Source organism: Melanerpes formicivorus, unplaced genomic scaffold (assembly GCF_026170545.1).
Source record: "Melanerpes formicivorus ecotype bairdi unplaced genomic scaffold, bMelFor1.0.p_v2 SCAF_4, whole genome shotgun sequence".
NCBI lineage: Eukaryota > Metazoa > Chordata > Aves > Piciformes > Picidae > Melanerpes > Melanerpes formicivorus.
In genome coordinates, this window is record NW_027142356.1 from 14,867,364 (window position 1) to 14,890,845 (window position 23,482).

General features: G+C 39.6%; 1 protein-coding gene across 1 annotated transcript; it reads right to left on the reverse strand.

Annotated features, from left to right (window-relative positions):
- Window positions 1-286: 286 nt before the first annotated feature.
- NEIL3 (nei like DNA glycosylase 3) lies at window positions 287-22,832 on the reverse strand. Its single transcript, XM_068137035.1, has 10 exons — window positions 22,698-22,832; window positions 19,350-19,468; window positions 14,355-14,489; window positions 13,098-13,311; window positions 10,727-10,801; window positions 7,205-7,371; window positions 5,611-5,780; window positions 3,826-4,222; window positions 1,843-2,017; window positions 287-877 (listed from the first exon to the last, which is right to left on the reverse strand). Exons 1-10 carry the CDS (start codon window positions 22,812-22,814, stop codon window positions 701-703), a joined length of 1,746 nt encoding a protein of 581 aa, XP_067993136.1. The 5' UTR covers window positions 22,815-22,832; the 3' UTR covers window positions 287-700.
- Between the last annotated feature and the right edge of the window lie 650 nt (window positions 22,833-23,482).

Consider the following 23,482-nt stretch of genomic DNA (forward strand, 5'->3'; position numbering starts at 1 on the left):
GTATTTTTGACAAAATAGCACTATTAATCAAGCTCTACTCAGCTATCTCAGGAATGGCCTTTTCCAGTATTTATTGCCATCAACGCTGTCAGGCCTGCATACTGTGTAATTCTGAAGAGACTTTAAAACAGATACATCTAATTGGATATATGCAAGACAGGCTCTATCTGGAGTTTTAAGTAACAAAGTTCAAGTGCCTGAATTTTTTCATGTGCTTCATGGACTGATATAGCAATGGATTAAAAATAAAGTTAATCCATCTTGTGCAACTGTACTGACTCTTTATATGCTTTTATTAAATACATGTTTACATTTATGAAAATCTACCAACTTAAAATCCTAATTTAGGCTTTTTATTCATTCTAAAAATCACATAGGCTTGGAAGTACACAGTGCTGTCAAACTTCAGTGTCATTCATGTGAAAAAAGAAACAAGTCTTTTTTTTAATTACAAGTGTAGCAGTATGTCACAATATAGTGCAAACTAGATGTTTATTTCAAAATACTATGCAGTGTAAAAGCAGTGTTTATTGTGTATAGGACCATGGACAATTAGTCTTTCCAAATCTGCAGTTCTGTTGGAGGTATTTTAGTAATTAACCTGGGAACAGGGAAAAAGACAAAACCAAACCAAACGAGCAAGGACTAGGAAAGTTGTGTGCTTAAGACATTCTGAGGAACAGATAATAGAATATCACCCTCAAGGAATAGCCTGCAAATGTGGCCCATTCTCTGCCCACTTGAAAAAGCCACACTGTTTTTCCTTCTCAAGTGGACAAACAAAAAATTGTTTTCCATTATTGGGACCAATCTTCAGCACAGTCTTCATAACACATCGTTTGCCATGGTTACAAAATGGAAAATGCAGGTCAGCCCACTGCCAAAAGAAACAAGTTTTAGGCACAATTTTAGCACATGTGATAGTTATGAATGCCTTATTTTAACATTAGTAATAGAGACAGATCTAGAGAGGAAGAAACTCTTCCTAGCAATTAAGATAATTTTATCTCTTTTGTGATCACTGATTTTAGATTTTTCTTTAACATTAATTGCAGCTGCACACTTAAACTGACTAACTTTAATTCATGTTAACATTTCTTCAAACAAAGGCATTATAATAATTTTGTCTTGAGTTTATCTATTGACTACCTGGTAGCAGGCAAGAGAGTCAAATTCTCCTCAGTCACATACATTCATAGCTAAGAGCAAGAACCATGAGTTGGCTAGGAAGGTCAGGTTAGGTATTTGTGCAGCAGTGAGAGCAGCTGCCCGGACAGATTGCAGAATAACAGAATCACAGAATTGTCAGGGTTGGAAGGAACCTCATTTAATTCCAATACCCCTGCCATGGGCAGAGACACTTTACACTAGATCAGGTTGCCCAGAGCCACATCCAGCCGGACCTTAAAAACTTCCAGGGATGGGGCTTCCACCACCTCTTTGGGCAACCTGTTCCATTGTCTTGCCATCCTTATGGTGAAGAACTAATCTAACTCTGTCCTCCTCTAGCTTGGATCTATTCCCCCTAGTCCTATGACTACCCAACATCCTAAAAAGTCCCTCGCCAGCTTTCTTGGACAGGTCCCTTCACACTAATGTTTCTGCTATATATCTGTTCTACACCACACAGAAACAGATTAAGAGCATCAGCATATGCAGGTGCTTTCTCAGCAGTAAAAGTAACTAAAACTGGAGGTTTATAACTGCTATTCTGCTCATTGTTTCAGTTCAGTATGCAAACTTTAAATGGATTGTATCTGCCCACAGTTATAGATTACTGGGGCAAGGAAGCTACAGGAACAAGAAATTATTAGAAAGCTGGCCCTGAAGTCTTATACATACTTGGAAGTAGTCACATTGAGTTTCTCTGGGGAGAGGACAGGTATAAAACTGCCTGCCCTTGTTCTCTCCATCCTTTTTCACAACTCTGAGGCTGCAGAGGCGTTTATGTTTGCTGCAGCAGGGATGGCCCATGTTCAACATACGAAGATCACCCGTCACGTTAGCTTGAGGTGTGCTGCAATGACAGGTTACAAAATTACTCCTCTGTAATGTTAAAGGAATTACGAACACCACACAGCCAAAGAACTCTCTTACCAGTACAACAGCTTACTCATTGTACACACAATGACAGCAAGAGAACTCATTTTGTAATGCACCCTACTGTGCCTTTAAAGCTGAATGACTGTTAGTAGTACATAGACAAGAGTGTGTGCTCTTCTTGCAAGTATTATACCATTTTTCCCCAGCATTAGCCCATGTCTTAAATTATTTCAAAGTAGTCAATCTACAAAACAAAATAAAATACAATATTACCACTGCTATTAAACTGCCCACCCCGAATTTCAACATATTCTAAGAGTATTCTGCTCTCTCAGTGGCAAAAAGACCAACTAATAACTCCAGGGTGAATGTATTTGTATGGCTCACAGGAAAGACTGAAAAGTCACTTTACTAAAAAGTCACAGTAATGCTCCATGTCATAGTCAGACACAAAGTGATCCCGACGACAGGGTGGAACAACATTCTCTGAATAGGATAAAGTTTCTTCCTCATGAGACAGAGATAACCTGACTGCAATATACAAGGGCTCTGTTTAAAAACAGTAACATGAAAGAGATTGATACTGCAAAGTATAGCTTTCTGATATATTTAAAGAGCAGAAAAGCAGTGATGAAACCTTATTGAAAATAAAGAAAATATTCATTCTTGTTATCAGCTCAGGAATTTTATGCTCTCTTATGTCTGGAGTATTGTAGTCCTGCAGACATCAGCATTTTCTTTCAACACTTCTTTAAAACAAAAGGGAAAAAAACCCAAACTTTTTTTTTTTTGCTGTTTTTTTGTCATGAAGTGTTTGGGTTTGTTTTTTTCTGGTTTTAGGTTTCAGGGGTTTTGTTTAAAAACCAAATGTTTAAGTTGGTGACTTGCTATAACTACCTGTTATGACCGATACTGTCTCATTTCTTCTTCACACTGCTCAAATTCTTAATTATCCTATCTATGTCCTCTGGTCTCTATAGGCCTCTACTGACAGTAAGAAGAAACCTAACCTGGCTAGCCAGTGAAATCCTGTTTCAGATCTGGTATATACTGTTCTATATTTCAGAACAGACACACGACCAAGAATTTTATGGCATATCATTAATATGTCACATTTCTCCTACATAATTTACCTTTGAGTGATATGTCTTGCACTCCCATTACTGTTGTGTAAGCCTGCCCAACTTTTCCTTGACAAGTCTTAACAGGTTATCACATTTCTCTTAGCTAGGGAATGGATGTGTCTGAAAGGGACTATGTAAATAAAAATTCAAGATGAGTAGTGTGTTTAAGTAATTACATACAGGGTAGGGAGGAAAGTTAAACAGTCATGGGAGGTTCATCAAGGTACCTTTACAGACACAGCTGGGTGACAACTTTAGAATATTCAGCTATCTTCCTTTTGTCACCTTTCACAATAACTTCAAATGTCTCTCTAAGGACATTGTATCCACAGTGTTAAGACCAGCCAACTCCTTAGGTTGAACATGTGGATATATTCGAGCCATACTGTCATATTGTATGGAAACAGCCGAATTATGAACAGCTGCTTAGTTAACAGCAGTACTGGCCAGATGCCATAATCAAGATTTTTCCAGTGACAGGCCATTCAGTGCTTTTGAAATTTAAGTGTAATTTTAGTTACCCAAGAGTAAGTTACCTCTGGCAGAAATCCAAAGACAACAGTGTGTGAAACCAACAGCTCAGTATTCCATTAATTTTCAGGGATAAAGCTGGTTTATGAGATTATGAAAAGACTTGGTTACATTTTAGAATACATACCTGGTTGCTGTATTATATTGGTGAACTGAGGGTACGTGATGAACTTTCTGTTTCTTCTGTATGTGTTTGAAGGAGAGAGGCTGCTGACAGGAGGACAAAGCTGTAGCAGTTATGTGTGTTGAGCAATCCTTGTCTATGCTTACCCCCGCCTCATAGACATTGTTTTGGATTTGATTAAAGTTACTTTTTGGAGCAGCACATGGAGAGTGTCCATCAGACATTTGGGTATCATTTCTCAAAACAGCTTTGTTACCAAGGTCTGTTAAGACAAGGGTTGTAGTTCCAAATGCAGCTTTCCTATTGATCTTTATTTCTGTGCTTGGTTTTCCAAATTCATTACAAGGGTATTTCATTAAGTTTAAGGCTGCAGAATCTTCAAAATTCTCTGTCTTTGGAACTAAGGAAAAAGAAGTTATTGGTGATAATCTGTGTAGAGTGATACATTTATGACCTCTATTATGACCTCTTGTAGTTTTGCAGCACTAGAGATAAAAACATTTTTAAAAATTAGCTGTAGTATGCAGGCTTCAGCCACTTCATTGAATAATTCACTAGACAATGTCAAGTAAGCAGAGAATTAGTTTTTGAGGTAGAAAAGCTTAAGCATGGAATCATTATACAATTAGATTTATCCCTAAAAAGCTACTCACATGCACACCTCTCTGTTCCTTGTGATACATGTAGCAATTCAAAATGTTTCAGAGCAACAGTCTTGATGCAAATAACTTCTTGTAAATCTGTCCTCAGAGTAATTTACTCATTTTTTCCCACACAAAGTAAAAGAGAATACAAAACTCCTCTTAACGCAGAAAACAAGTCTTAGTGGAGTCTGTCCATTACCTCACGCATCCCTTCTTAATATCTAAATTTTTATACAAAAGTCTGCAGACACTAGTATGTAACTCATTCCATCTTCCTTTTAGGTCTCATTTCACAGCTGCTTCTGCCCACCAGAACTAGACAGCAGTATTAAAAGCTCCAGTAAGAGACAAAAAAGAAATTCATGGAGGAAATCCAGAATCATCCTTACTCTGAACTTGAAGGAAATAACCCAGCCCCCAAGAAATCTGACATCCTTTTGAAAAGGGTACCAAAATATACTGCTTTTGTTCATATGAAAGAATCACAGAATCAAAGAATCTTAGGGGTGGGAGGGACCTCTAGAAATCATTGAGTCCAAACCTCTTGCTAAAGCAGGGTCACCTAGGGCAGGGTACACAGGAATATATCCAGGTGGGTCTTGAAAGTTTCCAGAGTAGGTGACTTCACTACCCCTCTGGGCAGCCTGTTCCAGTGTTCTGTCACCCCCACCTTAAAGAAGCATCTCTTCATGTTAAGGTGGAACCTCGTGTTTTAGTTTGTACCTCTTTTTACTTGTCCTATCACTGTACACCACCAAAAAGAGACTAGCACCTTCATCTTGCAAGATGACCCACAGTCATCTTGCTCATCCATGATAATTACTCTTTTTCCCCCTGGTGATTTCTCCATCAGACAAATGCTGCAAGCCTCCAATGATTTTAGGGAGAGATGAAAGAATGGCATTTTGATTCATTCATTGCCCTAGTAAAATCAAAGGTCACTGCAGAGGCTTGTCTACAGAATCCCACCTGCACACAAAGCTAGAAGATAAGACAAGGCAGTTTCCATGCAAGATTTCTCCAAAAATCTGACATTAACTAAAGTTATATGATTCACAATAGAACTCATATGTTTCTAAAAACTACATCAAAACTACAATCCTCCTCCCTTTCCCAGTAGAGATTCCAGACAACCATTTAATACCTTCAGGCCTTGAAGTCAAACAGGCATCACAAATTTCAGCAGAAGGTTTGTTTATTAGGGTACAGCGCACACACGTCCACTCCTCTTCAGATTTCTTTGCTACATGTTCATTAGAACGTGACCCCCTGCCATGAGCCCAGCCAATTAGGCTATTTCTACTTGGAAGTTTGCTGTGAAATAAAAGAATGAGGTTAGTCTTTTGCGATGTTTCTTCTACAAATTTCACCACTATGTGCAGGGATGCACAGGGCTAAAGAACAAGTAGTACACAATGTTATGCATGCCTATCATAGCTAGGACTAGATGTCATGGTTTGAATTCGATGTGTTTTTTTTACCTCAAGGGCAAATCCTTCTGAATGCTGCAGAAGTAATTAAAATAAAAGCATTTACATGAAAACAGACCAATAATTAGAAATAACTGATACACACTCCAGCACAATGCCCCAGTCTCTTTCAGACTCCCTACCATTTACCCCCTCCCCTCTCTTTTCCTTTTTTTTTAACTAGTGGTTTTGATCTCCTCATCAGAAGAAATTCAGGAATGTCCTGGCTGTGACTGAGAAGCAAAAGCTATACTCCAGACACTTTTATAGATTAATTTATTTTCCTGTAAATTATAATATCTCCTATGTTAATGTGCTAGTTTAGAATCATAGCTACTATTTTACCATCACTACATGTTACCAAAGACTAATTTTATCGTAGTATCTGACTGACATTGTTAGCATGTTAAATGTAACATGAACTTACCCAGTTGGTAAGATATGTACATAATTTTTTAAAGAACTATAGTTGAGAATTCATCCAGCATTTTTCCTAATGCACTTGCTGGACATTTTTGGTTTTTTCACTTTAAGAATTTAAACACTTCAATTAATAATGCTGTACTTGAGAACTGTTGAATAAGGTGCTTTATTCCAAAAGCATTCCAGTTTACCTTTTGATCCTTTGTGCATTTTGTGCTTTCCTAAGATAAATAGGAAGCTGATGCTAGCACAATTCACATGGAACTGAAAGTGCCTGTAGTAAAAGCTTTCCAAACCTGCTAAGGAGGAAGGAAAAAAAAAAATTCCAAGAGACCTAAACCCTACAGTATTCACTGTACTCTGAATTTATTGAAGTTTTAATTATTCTCGGTATAACTGTACAGCCAGAACAAAATTGCATAGATGCACAGCTATTAAGATATTCCAGAACTGAAGGGGCTATCCTATGAATGAGGTGCTGATTCCTACCTTCCTTATGCAGTTCATCTCAGCTGAGAGCAAACATCTGAGCCTATTCTATTCATAACATCAAGAACAAGGTGAATTTTTTTTGTGAAGCTGGGAACAATACTGAGTACTCTGAATTGTTCTGTAATTCCTACCATTTGATTAGAGTAATGCCAAGACCTTTGAAAGAAATATTATCAAAGAAAGAGTTTTTAACAATTTCTAAATACTAATACTAAATTCACAGTCAAGTAAATTTAAATATAAAATGCCTGAGGATCCATTCTGTTTGAGAAGTGACATCCTCTTACTGTAAAACAGCACTTTGAGGTGCTTAAATAGTTTGGTGCTTCTAAGTGTTACAAAGTCCCATCATACCTAATATTGATAAGCTGGGGATCTGCCTTTTGACATTGAGGGCAGAAGTAAGTCATCCTGTTGTTCTCTCCTAAACGACACATAGTGATCTTCCCACTGCACTGAGCACAGGCTGAGCGCTTGTAGACTTTGTAGTGTTTGTAGAGTGGAGACCCAGTTTTGCGGCACTAAAACAGAACATGTTTGGAACTCAAATCAGAGATACAGTGTAAATTTTATGCCATCCCTTCTACAATTCAACTGAAGCTAATATTAAAGAAAAAGAGAATCACATAAACTAACAGCTCAATGACTACATAACTATGACACATTCATATGGGCTATCACCTGTATTTTATATTCTTTAATGAAAATAATTACTTTAAATCAGATGTAACAGGCTCTGGAATTCTCCACATAATGGAATAAGAGAAAGACCACCTAAAAAAAAACCCAAACCACAATATATTGGCATGGTACAGGCATGCTAGGGACTTCTCTGAGCTCAACTGGACCAGTTAGCTCTGATTCAGCACCTGCAGGACCTGGCACCTGCAGGAGTGTTCTTAAAGAGCTGATAAACTGAAATCAATGCAGCACATAAAACAAAAATAAACCACATAAAAAACATCTTTCTTCACCCCTAAAGAGAACCAAACCCACAGCTTAGACCTGATCTCAGTTAATCAACCTTCCCAAAACCTAAAGAACTAAGCAACACTGAAATATTCCAGAGATTCTGCAGGAGTCAGATAGCACCCAGTAAAGATGCTCAGCTTCATCTCAGCACTGGCCATGCCAGACGAGTTGGCTCATGAAAAGTCACATGGTGAGCTCCCCAGATCCTAGCAGGAAATCAAATTAAGTACAGTACAAACCCAAAGGGCACAGTGACCTAAAGAGCCTCCAGTGGACTGACAAGCAGGCACATTTTATGAGACAATCCACACAGAGTAAATATAGACATACACCAGCTAGAACTGGCAGAAAAACAAACAAGAAAAACCCCATAGAGATGCAGCCAACTCTGCAGAGCCACAAGTTTCAGCACTAAAATCACAGTTGCTTGGGCACAGTTCAAACAACATCACAGCTGGCTCAGCAACACTAGCCCATTTCTGGCAGGGTTCAATAACTCTAGATTAATAATGCATGAAGACGCTTGGAATTCTACCAGAATACAGGTGTCTTTGAGCACAGCATATTTGCTTTTGCTGTGCTCTTATTCATCAGCCTCACTGAATGAGAATGTGTTTGCCAGTACAATCTAGTAATTCCATCAGAAAGAATTACTAAAGTATATCTCTTTGAGTATTCACAAGCAGTTTGTTTTCTCAAGCTTTACAGTTAGTTTCTTAATAGTTTTCATTATATTTTTACCTTAAAAAAACACGGTGAAGGGAGGGCTTGCTCTCCTTTGAAAGCTCTTAATTGGTGAATATTTGCTAAGAATAGAATAGACTAGACTAGACCAGACCAGGTTGGAAGAGACTCTCAAGATCATCTTGTCCAACCTATCATCCAACACCACCTAATCAACTAAACCATGCAACCAAGCACCCTATCAAGTCTCCTCCTTAACAGCTCCAATGATGGTAACTCCACCACCTCCTCGGGCAGCCCATTCCAATGGGCAATCACTCTCTCTGTGTAGAACTTCCTCCTAACCTCCAGCCTAAACCTCCCCTGGCGCAGCCCGAGACTGTGTCCTCTTGTTCTGGTGCTGGCTGCCTGGGAGAAGAGACCAACCTCTGCCTGTCTACAACCTCCCTTCAGGTAGTTGTAGACAGCAATAAGGTCACCCCTGAGTCTCCTCTTCTCCCGGCTAAGCAACCCCAGCTCCCTCAGTCTTTCCTCATAGGGCTTGTGTTCCAACCCCCTCACCAACTTTGTTGCCCTTCTCTGGACTCATTCCAGCAAGTCAACATCTTTCTTAAACTGAGGGGCCAAGAACTGGACACAGTACTCGAGGTGCGCCCTAACCAGTGTAGTGTACAGGAGCAGAATCACCTCCCTGCTCCTGCTGGCCACACTGATCCTGATGCAGGCCAGGATGCCATTGGCACTCCTGGCTGCCTGGGCACACTGCAGGCTCATGTTCAGCCTACCATCAACCAGCACCCCCAGGTCCCTCTCTGCCTGGCTGCTCTCCAGCCACTCTGACCCCAGCCTGTAGCACTGCATGGGGTTGTTGTGGCCAATGTGCAGAACCCAGCACTTGGATGTGTTCAATCTCATGCCGTTGGATTCTGCCCATCTGTCCAGCCTGTCCAGGTCCCTCTGCAGAGCCTCTCTACCCTCCAGCAGATCAACTACTGCCCCCAGCTTGGTGTCATCCGCAAATTTACTGATGATGGACTCAATGCCCTCATCCACATCATCAATAAAGATGTTAGAGCATGGGGCCCAGCACTGATCCCTGGGGCACACCACTAGTGACTGGCCACCAGCTGGATGTGGCACCATTCACCACCACTCTCTGAGCTCGGTCCTTCAGCCACTTCCTAACCCAAGATTACAACAGTTTTGAAAATAGCTAAATTGAGCTACAGAAAGTTTAGACTTATCAGTCTAAACACCAGGGACATGTTTAAGTCTCCTAGCATTATAGTTGTTGCAGAACTAGATGCTGTCTCTTTACTGCTAGACTTCACTATGAAGTTTGGAGAATGAAAAGATTTCCCTAGCCAACAGACTAAACTACTCTTCAGTGGGTTGGCGGAAAGCAGGTAGTTAAACAATTACATGTCTGGCCCTTCTGACTAAAAGACAGTATTAGGAAAGTTAGGTGTCCTTTTCCCAGCCTACCAAAAAGAGAATTTTCAGCAGCACTAGTTCCTTGCCTTACACGGATACCAAAGGAAACAGACAAGAATTTCACTGCTGCTGTTTGTTTCTCTGCATGTAACTCAAAGAAGAAAACATACAAGAGTTAGGTCAAATTCTCTTTTTTCTGTTTTGGAGAGTTAGAGAGCAACCAGGAATTGCAGAGTTTACAGAGGAAGAAATTAAATCCTTCTGATATTGTGGCAGTAGGGAGAAGCTGAAATATGTATCTCTTGCAATCAACCAAAAAAGTAACAACTTTTTTCTGACTGAAACAAGAAGTTTCAAATAAATATACTTGGTATTTCAAGTTTCATAAAGCAAGCCACATGAATTACCTTCATACTTCCCTGGGGCAATCTCTAGTTCCCAGTTTGAAGAGTGACCTTTATGTTATCATACATATGAGCGTGCTTAACTTACATCAATTCTGACATGTTCAGAGTGATATTACAGTGCACACATAGCAAAACTCTTCTGGCCCTCAGGCAGCAACTGTCAAGCTGTCCTGCTGCAACTGGGCCAAGCTGTGCACATTCTCACAGTCTAGACTCCCTCACGTCTTTCATTCAACAATTCACAATCAACAAAGAAGACACAAACCAACATTCCTGTTCATAGAGATATTCATCCTGTTGCCTCTTTTTACTGTTTGCACTAGATGATCACATACATCTAATATACTGTATGTGGTTTCTCCAAAACATGTGCCAATACCTTATAAAAAAGCAGGGTAAAATCGCGTGTCATTTTCACCAAGTGACGTACATGCTCGTCTGACAGTTGGCAAACCTGTAAGACAAGAAATACTTTTTAGAATATTACAATGCTAAGGCACAACAGCAGAAAGATCTGTAGTGAAAGGGCACTTGGAACACCTTCAACTGATATGGAATCACACTGTTTACTGTTCACATTATCTCAATAAACCAGTATGTTTTAATATTTTACACTACACAGCCTCACTGTGTGAATACCAATGTACTTTGCCTCATCAAAACTTTATTTAGAATATTTAGAATAGAATAAACCAAACCAGGCTGGAAGAGACCTTCAAGATCATCATGTCCAACCCATCAACCAATCCAACCCACCTAAACAACTAACCCATGGCACCAAGCACCCTATCAAGTCTCCTCACGAAAACCAATGACAGCGACTCCACCACCTCCTTGGCCAGCCCATTCCAATGGGAAATCACTCTTTCTGTATAGAACTTCTTCCTAACATCCAACCTAAACCTCCCCTGGCGCAGCCTGAGACTGTGTCCTCTTGTTCCGGTACTGGCTGCCTGGGAGAAGAGACCATCATCCGCCTGTCTACAACCTCCCTTCAGGTAGTTGTAGACAGCAATAAGGTCACCCCTGAGTCTCCTCTTCTCCCAGCTAAGCAACCCCAGCTCCCTCAGTCTTTCCTCATAGGGCTTGTGTTCCAAACCCCTCACCAACTTCGTTGCCCTTCTCTGGACACACTCCAGCAAGTCAACATCCTTCCTAAGCTGAGGGGCCCAGAACTGGACACAGTACTCGAGGTGTGGCCTAACCAGTACAGTGTACAGGGGCAGAATGACCTCCCTGCTCCTGCTGGCCACACTGTTCCTGATGCAGGCCAGGATGCCATTGGCCCTCTTGGCTGCCTGGGCACACTGCAGGCTCATGTTCAGCCTACCATCGACCAGCACCCCCAGGTCCCTCTCTGCCTGGCCGCTCTCCAGCCACTCTGACCCCAGCCTGTAGCACTGCATGGGGTTCTTGTGGCCAATGTGCAGAACCCAGCACTTGGATGTGTCAAATCTCATGCTGTCGGATTCTGCCCATCTGTCCAGCCTGTCGAGGTCCCTCTGCAGAGCCTCTCTACCCTCCAGCAGATCAACTCCTGCCCCCAGCTTGGTGTCATCCGCAAATTTACTGATGATGGACTCAATGCCCTCATCCAGATCATCAATAAAGATGTTAAAGAGCATGGGGCCCAGCACTGATCCTTGGGGCACACCACTAGTGACTGGCTGCCAGCTGGATGTGGCACCATTCACCACCACTCTCTGGGCTCGGTCCTCCAGCCAGTTCCTAACCCGTCACAGTGTGCTCCCGTCCAAGCCATGGGCTGACAACTTGGCCAGGAGTTTGCTATGGGGGACGGTGTCAATGGCGTTGCTGAGGTCCAGGTAGACCACATCCACAGGCCTCCCCACATCCACCAGGCAGGTCACCTAATCATCTGTGCAAGACATAAGGTAAAAACCTGAGCTGTCATCTTCTGCATTGACCTACGAGTTCCTGATCACAGGAATCATATGTAGCTAACAACTCATTAATTTCCTTTTAACTTCCTCATGGACTGTGATAAAACCCATTTATCATCAGAGGCTCTTTCCTATGATCTTCAGGAAAAATACTTGAGCTGAAGGCACCAAATAAGAGAGCTTGTTTAACCCAAATACATTTTTGTTAAGAACTCAAAACCTTAAGTCACATTTTTCCACCTTCTGCCAGCTGACACTGCAGACACAATTAACATCCAGACTGATCCTATGAAAAACTTTCAGAAATACTATGCTTAAAAAAACCCAACTGTTCAGTTACTATCTTCTACTGCTTTCTGTTACTGCTTTTGGAAACATCAGACTTCTTTTCAACCACAGTATGGAGATGCTTGGTTGAGGATCTTAAAAAAAAAGTATGGTAAACTATACTAGAAAAGCAAACAATGCCAACTAGCAGGAAAGGAATTGAAGCAGCTGTAAAAATAATCAGCTCTACCACATAGGCTATTTTTGGGTAGTAACTGAACAAAGACTACCTGAGCACTCTTCACTGTCCTTTATATATGTCCTATAAAGGCTGACAATTTAATGGTAGTACAAAAGAATGCCAGATAAAGTTGTAAGAGAGAAGACTTAACTCCACCCCCCTCACTCCGTGAGGCAGGAACAGCAGCAACTACTGCTGTGGCAAAGAAAGTTACATTATTAACTATAATGATAAAACATTAGTTTCTTAGAATAACTTAAGAAATGACAGACTATAAAATAAAGGCAAGAAGATGGAAAAATATTATATAAATATGAAGATATTTTGGTGTCACCCACCTTAACAGCGGGACAAAGACCACTGTCAAAAAGTGCTTCGTTTTTTATGATATTTCCCACTCCAGGTAATACTGTTTGATCCAGTAACACATCACACAGCATACGGTTTTTCTGCTGTTTAATCTCAGTTTCTGCTCTGGAGAAGCTAAACTTTGGAGAACAGACATCCAAGCTTTCCATCATTCTTACTTTCTGCTCACACTCAGCTGCACTTCTGGAAAAGAAAAATAGATTATTTTTAATTATATGCTAACATAGCAGTATGATTTTTAAAACAACACATCAAACTATAAGGGAATGCTACATGCAAGTAACAGAACCTTGAAAGTACAGGAAGAGGCATGGAAATTACATCAACCACCCCTTCCAAAAACAGGTCAATGATACATACATGGAACACACATCTTGTCCAAGATACAAGAAATCACCTTCTTTTTGTTCATATTGGTTTGAAAAATAATTGCTGGGTCCTTGCTTTGGAACTACTTCCAAGATGCAAAACCCCCAGTTTTGGGCCATCAAATATAGCTAATTGTACGGATACATGGTCCCGTACTTACACCACAAAACACCACAATCCAAGATATGTTTTCTTAAACCTTGATTTCATTAGTTTAAGCATAATCATTTGCAAATACAACAGCACAAGAAGTGTCAGATTTACATAAGCTTCTATGTCTTGTAATGTTAAATATGCATATATTTGTTACTTGAATTTACACACTCCTTTTCACCCAAGCCTCAAGTCCTTTAAAGTAAAGATTGCTATGTTTTGATTATTAGGAGTGAGAAGTACAATGCTGATAGTCAAAATCATCCATTTAAAGTAAATTAGAACAATCATACCAATTTGCTTGCAAAAAGAAAAATAATAAAAACAGAACCTTGAGATCATAACTATACGAAACTGCTAACCATCACAGGTCTTACTCTTCTTAGGGAAGTAGGAAGTGAGACTAGCATGGAAATTAAGAGGCAATGGGCTTCAGCATCCAAGACTAAGAATTGAATTAATACAACATTTCTTCCCAGTGTTTGCACTAAGTCTATGGCATGGAACTACTTTAACTGTATGAAAACTCAGACACAAAAGTAACAAAATTAAATTACCATACCAATAAATGTGATACCTTTAGAAAGTTTTGTTTCTTTGTATCCAAGACCTTAGTTTGTGTGTGAGTTTTCACAATGCCCTTAAAATAATGTTATATAAAGAAAAAAACATGCTGTGTTTAATTTGGCTAGTTTCTGCTTTACCTGTACTCTGCTGTCACCTCGTAAAAACAGACAGTGTCCTTGGTGAGCTGTATCTCCAAAACTGGTAGTGCTCCATTTCTGTCTTTTTTTCCATCAGGATTAATTCGCATGGAACCATTCATACCAAAGTGAATCCTCAGAGAAAAAGAGTTCTTATGAGTATTTCAACGATGTTTCCAACTAGGCTATTTTTTTATGTTATGAACTGTTCTTATCTAACCAAATCATTTCACGGGCACATAAACAGTAATTAACAGTAACATGGCAACGAACTACCTGCTTACATAGTGCTCAACTCCCAAAGAACCCTCCTCCATGAAAATCATTTCAAAACAGCAGTTCTCCTGTGGCCTTCATTATACAAAAGCCAAATCTGATCATTAAGTAACATTTTTTTGATGTATCACACTGAGAAACTTTCTCACTTGACTCGTTGGTCTTCCAGCATAGGTCCTTAAGTCCACAGGGAGACTGAAAGAAATGAGGCTACTTTACCAGACAATTTTCTGTTAAATCAGGCAGAATTCACCTGGTATGAAACTAAATATTTCAATCCCCATATTTCCAAAATTGTTATCATATCAAAGCCACTTTCAGCCACGCCATGACAATTAACATCTGCCATATGTTGTTTCCTGATTTTCTTTGCCTCCGACCAAGGCAAAACCTGCAGGTCAATTAAAAATTAATAAAAGAAATAAAATGAAAAATGCACACATGGTAAAGGAGTGGAACAGACTCTTTCAAGCATTCCTTTTACAGGTTACTAGTGCTTTAAGAGGTCTTACATTTTATAATATATCCTACTGTGAGCAAGTATACTTGAGCAAAGGACACGTTTGACTATGGTCTCATGTATTTTATTTATTATAAATACACCTAGCACATTCAAGTCCTTAAAAAAAATACCAAAACAAAACAAACTAACACAGCCAACCAACACAAAACCACAAAAAAACCCAAAACCCCACATGAAACACAGGACTATCCTACTTCTATACACTGTATATTACAAAAGCTAAATTATTTTGTAGCTGCAAAAAATATTTAAACTACACAAATAACCAAAGAAACACTACATCATTTATGTATTTTCTTTCAGCCCCTCTGTTACATTTCAGGAGCTGGCATTATGGGCTGCCCGAGGAGGTGGTGGAGTCGCCATCACTGGAGGTGGTCAGGAGGATACTTGACAGGGTGCTTGGTTGCATGGGTTAGTTGATTAGGTGGTGTTGGATGATAGGTTGGACACGATGATCTTGAAGGTCTCTTCCAACCTGGTCTATTCTATTCTATTCTATTCTATTCAGACTATGCTCAATCTAATTTTCTCATAGCATTTACTCATTGTTTTCACTTTTTAAAAATCTGTGTCTTTCCAAAACTCTCTTCTTATAAGTCACTTCAGGTAATGCAGTTATTTCAGCCACTCTGATGTTTAGTAGCTATTTCCAGTTCTCAAGCACTGTCAGCAGAACTGCACAGGCTTAACTAGTCAAATTTCTTTTTAAACTAAACTCTTGCATCTTGCTACCAATTAGTAATACACTAAATGCTTCCTTCCAGAAAGTTATTTTTAAAGAAATAGCAACTGATGGCTTCATTTAGTAAGATCCCATTTAAAAGGAGCATTAAGAAGCACAACTGTTAGCTAACTTAATGATTCATCAGTTCATGACTAGAAAAAATAATTCAGTCATGGCTATGCATTTAAAGTGAAAAACTTCAAGAAATTCACAGAATTTCACTTCAGTGTTTCATTATCTTTGATGTCCCCAATTAGGGCAAAATACGTATCTTCTCATTTTAATTAAAATAGAAAAGCCACATTAAATCTAGAACCTGTTATTCAATGATAGCTAGAAGTAAGGAGTTGAAGATTTTTTGTTGTTTCAAAGTAAAAAGGTGAGGGGTTTGAATTATTTAGTGCTACATAATACTGTAAGGATCTCTTTATTTATTTTTCCCCCATAAAAATACAGTATTAATATCAACACTCTCAAACTATTGTAAGGAAATGTAAAAACCAGGCAATTTTTATGATCAAGCTCTAAGGGCCAAGAGGTAATTCTCATTCAATAGAGTAGATGTCTTTCCTTTAAGGGATTTACAGCCAACAATTATCTCTTTCCAAAGAATATTTTTGTCTGTTTTCAGTTATGCAAAAACGTTAAGTGCATCATTAGTTTTCAGAAACTTTTCCAAACCATTTATCACTTGATAATTACATGAGCAGCACACCATAGAAACTAAAATCTGGCCAACTTCTTTCACATAGCTGTATCATTTCTATGTCAAAACTTGCAGTCCACACAAGTCTCTCCTGCGCAACTCACAAGTATCAGGATTTTTTCATCCTTCTCTGATTTATGGCGAAAAAACAAAACCAAACACAACAAAACCCAGACTTCTCTTAAAATCTCAACTTGCCTCAGTGGCTTTAATGCCCTTGTTTAACTGGACATCAAAAAGTAAAAGTACTCAATTTTTAGGGTGTCATTGCTCATTTGTAGTCAAGGAAAAAAAAAAAAAAGGCACTTCCACTGCCCACCATGGATTGCAGATACACTGAACTTCATTTACTAATTGCTGTCTACAACATGGCAACACTTCAGAAGCATCCTCCTCATGTGCAATTCAGGCAAACAGTAGCCAAACTGTATAAAACAATTTCATGGCCAGGTTATCATCTCCCACCAGGCAGTCATTCCCCACTTGAGAAAAACCAGGAGCATAAAATCAGTTAATTACCCTTCATGGTATAGTCTTTCACAAGACTTGTCTGACTAATATTATTCCAGCATGACTACCAGCTTTATATTGGTAATTTTAGCACATGATAAAAGCTGGTTTTGTTATGTTGAGAAGCTATGTAAAGAATCCACATGTTGGTAACCCTCCTCATGACAAAGATGTCCTATATTTAAAAGTTAACTTCAATAAAGAAATAATACATCCTGTGAAAGCATATTCCTTATTTCCTCTTCCAATAGCAATCCTTAACTGTTATAAGATGCATTTTCTGAAGCCTTCCTCTACCCCTTCTCAACATCTTTAAGATGTGCATTTTTAAAACAAGAGCATGAATATCTTCATTATCAGATTAATAACTTCTGCCTTCTGTGTAGAGGAGGCTTTTTCTGTACATAACTTATACGTTTCCAGTCAAATAACTGACATAAGAGATTTTTTAAATACAGTTCCTAAAGTTATAATAATTGATGAATTGATGAACTTTTTAAGATTTTTCAAATGATAAATTAAAATTATTTTCCTTAAGTACAGTAAGTTATTACAGTGGCTAGAAAGCTTAAGAGTTATTTACGCTCTTTCTGGGTACAAAAGATTGTATTTTCCATACTATAACTTAGCCATGTTTTCTTTCTTTCTGAAGAGAAATTTTGCAAGTTACTTACTGAAATCCCTTAGTAATAACTTCTTCTGATGATGTAACACATGTAGGTCACTTAAAAAAGGCTAACATCTGTATCTGTTACCTTTTCTTACTTTTTTCTAATATTCCCTTATAACTGACTTATCTTTTTCTTTTAAAAAACTGCTTTTTCTTCTGTGGTTCAGTTAAATAAAGCACAATACAAAGGAGAGAAACTGATTAGGACCATAATCAATCCTACTCTTCACTAATATGGATACCTTTAAACACATATGCAGTCCTGTTCTACTAGTTACTTGTATGATTGTCATGTAAAGACTGGAATGTACTTTTAAGATTAGTTGCATTTCTCTAACAGAAGACATAAGCATATAGCACTATATCTGATAAACAGCAGGACCCTGCTACCAAAGATCAGTCTGCATATCATGCCAGGTAATTACTAATATATCATAGCCTGTATTTATCCAGTATGGAACCACTGTAAACGCTTATAATTGCAGCCAAGGATTTTCAGTTCCATCTCTCTCCTGTAACAGCAGTGACAATGGCAAAATATTATGTCACAGATTTGTGAGGTATTTGTAGATATTATCAGTTCTAAATTAACAAAAATAACAACTTTACACCTTTGTTCAAGATCAGTCACTCAGTAACGAAGCCCACACTGAATGTAGAATTGATGTTGTTTTCTCTTTTAAGGGTTCAGAAAGGTTAGAATTCTATTGCAAGCAGGGTAAAAGAAAAACATCCAATGCAAGCCTTACCTATTAAATATAAGAGCCTTACTTATGTATTCTGTGCTAACTACCATAAAGAATGAAATCTATTTTTAGTTGACTTTGGAGTACACAAATACATTGTGTAAACTAGATCCCAAATACAACCTTGGTACAAGATGCTCAAGGGGTTAAAGCACATGACAAAATCCTGAACATGTCAACAAACCCCTAACAAGCTCTGCAAAGCATGAACACACAATTTAGCAGGTTTACCATTTGTTTAGATGTGATTTCACTAGAAAGTTAAGAGTTAACCTTTGTTACAGCCAAACAACTCACCTGCCAAATTTCAAACCATACTTCCAAACCAAGGAGATGTTAATAGTGTTTAAAAAAAGAAAGGCAGCATAAATGTATCCATACAGAATATCTTGTGTTTGACAAGTTTTTCACATGAGTTTATTATCAGAGCAATTGAATCATTAAAAATTAAGTACAGAACCTAAGTCTACATTTCTTAAGGAAAGCTAAATGAGTACAATTTGTACAATTTGTAGTGAAGGATATTCAGTAACTGTAACTTCATGCACTTCTCAGGGTTTTGTCCCTAGAAAATGCAATTTCATGTTTGAAACTAGGTTTTTCAAGGAATAACTCTCTTTTCCAGACAGCTTTACATGGAATCTTAGACTAAGAATGAAGTGATAAATTAACTGAAAATGTGACCTTATCCAGTATTGCCAGCATGGCAGAGAAGCTGCTTAGAAATTTCTTGTAACATTAATTTTAAAATCTCTAAAGCCTACAGTAACAAGTTGACCCCTCCTTTCCACATATGTACAGTCTGAACACATAGGAAGCCTTTTTCTGGCCTCTTACCTCAAAGCTTTCTGATCAAAATACATAAAAAGTTCCTTTCCCAATGTCTCCACTCCCTTGTAAACACATCCAAAAAGGAAATCATGACCCGAGGTTTTCTCCTCACTTGCAGCAGTTTGCTGAAAATGAATACACAGAAAGAGATTAAAATAGAATTTATACTACTTTGATTAGCCTACTTTGGTCAAGAGAGCCTGGCCAGAAGGTTGAAAGAGGTGATTCTGTCACTCCGCTCTTGTGAGACCTCACCTAGACTACTTCGTCCAGCTCTGGGTCCCTCAGCACAAGAGAGACATGGACCTGCTGGAGCAGGTACAGAGGAGGGCTGAAAGGCTGAAAAAATTGGGATTACTCAAGCTGGAGAGGAGCAGGCTCTGGAAAGACCTTATACCTAGGGAAGGACTGTTTAGAAGGGCTTGTAGTGATAGGATGAGGGGCAATGTTTTTAAACTGGAGCAGGGTAGATTTAGGATGGATATAAGGAAGAAAATGAGAGTGGAAAAATACTGGAACAGGCTGCCCAGGGATGCGGTTGAGGCCCCATCCCTGGACACATTCAAGATCAGACTCAGTGTGGCCCTGGACAGCCTGATCTAGTTGGAGGTGATCGTGCTCACTGCGAGGGGGTTGGATAAGATGACCTTTGAGGGTCCTTTCCAACTCAATGCAATCTGTGATTATATCATGAGTACACATTCAGCAAGTGGCTGTACTAATTAATTTTCCAAACTGGCCAATATTAAACCTTTTCTCTTTAAGCAGCTCTATCAAAATCAGTGATATTTACAATCCCATGAAACAGACAGTTACTATTGCTAATGATACCATAACTTAGACCGTTCTTTTCCAAATTAAAACAATACATCTTTTTTATAAGGGTATTTTATGCCTTTTCGTTCAAGTCATATATTAACAAGAGTTTCAGGCTTATGTATGCTATACAGGTATAATTTGAGTGTGAAATACTAGCCAGTGTCAGTTCTGCCATTCATAGACCTACACTCTTTTCCAAATGCCTCTCGCTGGATTTTTATCCAAGCTAACAAAACGTTTCAGTGTTTCGCATGGGGCATTGTGTATTCCTGAAAAGTCTGAGCCCACAGACATATCTCTCCCTGCTAGCTGGACGTCTAATCTCAGAAGATACTGAACAGCAGGTGGGACAGTACCACACAACAATAAAAAGATAGTCGTGAAATTGAAGCAATAATCTTTCCTTGCTTAGCACAGGAAACCACTGAAATTGTAAGAGAGACATTTGCAGGTTATCTGGTTCAAACGCATGCTCAAAGAAGGACTGACTTAAGTCAGCCAGTCCAGGGCCTCATTTGGTCAACTTCAGAGTAGCTCCAGGGATGAAGACTTGCAGCTACCTGGGTCATTGTTCTAGGGTTTGACTACTGTGGTAGAAAGATTTTCCTAATATCTACTACAAATTTCTCCTAATGCTACTGGCATCTGCTACCTCTCATCTTCCTGTGTACCTCTGATGAGAGTCTAGCTCTGCCTCCCACATATCTCCCTTTCATGTAGTTGAAGAGCAATAAAACCCCAGTTCTATCGGCTTTTCCTTGTGCATCATGTGCTTTAGCCTACTAATAATACCAGGGGACTTAGTCTAGTAAGTTGTCTTTTTCCTACTGAGGAGTCAAAAACTGGACACAATAATCCAGAAGTAACCTTGAAACATCTGATGAAAGGGAAGGATTACTCTCCTCAGCCTGCTACCTACATTGACCCTAGCACAGCCCAGTATGGGTCTGACCCTATTCCTTAAACAGCACACTAAGGATATGATGTCTACTGATATGGGACCCTAGGTCCTTTTTTTTTTATTCTGTGGAGCCATTTTCCATCTGACCAGCATCAAGGCCTGTGTCATTGCATGACATTATTGTATTCCAAGTGCAGGACTCTGTAAGTCTTGAAAATGCTGAACTTCAATTTCTGCCATCCCATTTTTCTCAGCTTGTCAAGGTTCCCCTAAGCAGTACTCCAAGGACCCCAGAACCTGCTGAAACTTGCTGTTATCAGAGCCCCAGACACAAGGCACAGATATGTGCTTCAATCACAAGATTCAATTGCCATGAAAATATATATGAAAGGAACTCTGACAAATGAGCTAGTCAGTGAAATTTCAGAGCTACTCTGCAATCTCTCACCATATTGTTACCTTGAAACAATCCACATTTAGGTAATAGCTATAAAACTATTCTGTCAAGTAGAAAATTTTAAAAAACTAAAATGCATAACATCAACATCATCTACTTTGCCTTTTATCAAAATATGAAGCAAAAGTTTGCTCTCTCATAAGCAGCACGTCACCCTTTCCAATAAATATATTAAAGTCAGTATGCAACAAGGTTTATTTTGAGACACTGAGGTTTGTTCAAACTAAGAAGTAACTGAGATTGAAAAATAACTTTTTTTTCCCCCCAAAAAAAAATATTTCACCTTGAACTTATACATGTCTTACCAGCCCCAGCAGAGTTTCACACTGGTGAATTATTTTATGCTGCCAACAGAAAGGATAAAATCTAGCAGGTAAATTATATAGTGTGCAAACTGAGAGCAGATGTCACATTCCTTATTTATTTAAATAGCTAGTCTAGTTTTTGTTGTAGAGTTTTGGGGGGTTTTGGGGTTTTTTTTTTTAATTGGTTTGTGGGGTTTGTGTGTGGGTTTTGTTGTTGTTGTTTTAGTTATAGAACTAAAACGTCCTTTTTGGCAGGCCAACTATACCTTTTGCTCATCATGTTTTGTCCAGACTTGGTAATGACTTCCAAGACTATGAAAACTCAACGACATTTTAAAATTTATCCTGAGTGAGCAAGAGCAACTCTAGACGTTTTCCTTCATTATTTCCCAAATATTTTATGTTTCCATAGCTTCAGCTGCTTTTGACATATCCAATCTGCTATGGCTTATTTATTATGCTAATCGCAATAATATCTTAACATTTTAAAGAAACAAACAGTAGCCACGGGCACACTCCTCCCCACCGCCAGGGGGCGGTAGTCGGGGCTCAGGATCTCTGCGCAGCCACTGGGCGGTCTGGGAGACCACAGGCAGCTCACGTCTCTCCTTCTCCTGAGCTCAGACCTGACAGCGCTGCGCTCTAGTGGCTCCTAGGTTAATTTGCTCTCCCCCTAGCCTGGCGGTGTTTACTGCCGCGTACACTCAGGACATCAGATATTGCGTCCCCCTGCCCGGCCCCGTTTCTGAGCAGAGGAGGGCTGTCTCCTCACCCCTGGCCTGGCCTGGCCCGACCGATCCGACCCGACCCGACCCGACCCGTCCCGGCCCATCTGAGCTGAACTGAGCTCCTGCCCTAGTCTAGTTCCTCACCGCGTTGCTGGCTGTGGCTGGCAGGGCGCTGCCCCGCGCGCTCCGCACCGCCTGGCCCCGCCGCAGCTGCGCCCGCAGCTTCTCTGCGTAGAGCTTACAGCCCGGACCCTCAACCATGGCTGCCGCCTTGTTCAAATCAGCCGCTCACTTAGGGGTGGTGCTGCCGCGGCGGGGCAGTCCCGCCTCCGCCCTGGTAAGCGGCAGGCTGGTGCTGTGGGGTTGTGATGATAGTTGGGGGAGGCGCACGGCCTCTAGGGGAGTTTAGGCCAAGAGAGGGAAATAAGCCTCACGGGAGCGCTTGGATCTTTTCCAGCCCCGGCCAGCTTTTGCTGTTCTGTGAGACCCTTCAGGGAAAACACAACATATGCCATTTATTGTGTTCATATGTGTGAACTTCTAATGTTCTCAAATACCTAATTAGTTGTCATGGACTTCCACATACTGTCTAAAACACCTTTGCAAGTACATCTGCTTTTAGGACTTGGTTAATGTGCAACTGGAAGTTAATTTCAACCTCTAAAAAGTCAAATAGGTTTTTGCAGTCAGCCCAAGTTTACACAAGGGAAATAATCCTTTTCCTGCTGCATTTCAAATAAGAATGGGTGGAAGAAACTCCACTAGCTGTAAGAAAATTGAGGAGACTTGGATTTGAAGGTAGAACATTAAACACTATTTCATGTGCCCACCTTGTGAAGCATACCCACTCTGGTCAAAATCTCTCAATATAATTTCTTATATAAACAGTCCATATGCTGGATTTTATCTGAATTCAATTAAAAAGCATT

What these genes read in the sequence shown, in the direction of transcription:
- NEIL3 (XM_068137035.1), bottom strand. Translation starts at nt 22,814, where the DNA reads ATGGTTGAGGGTCCGGGCTGTAAGCTCTACGCAGAGAAGCTGCGGGCG. An exon ending in CAGCCACAGCCAGCAACGCG is followed by an intron (nt 19,469 to 22,697) that starts GTGAGGAACTAG and finishes ATTCATTTTCAG; the next exon opens with CAAACTGCTGCAAGTGAGGA. An exon ending in GAGGTGACAGCAGAGTACAG is followed by an intron (nt 13,312 to 14,354) that starts GTAAAGCAGAAA and finishes TTTCTTTTCCAG; the next exon opens with AAGTGCAGCTGAGTGTGAGC.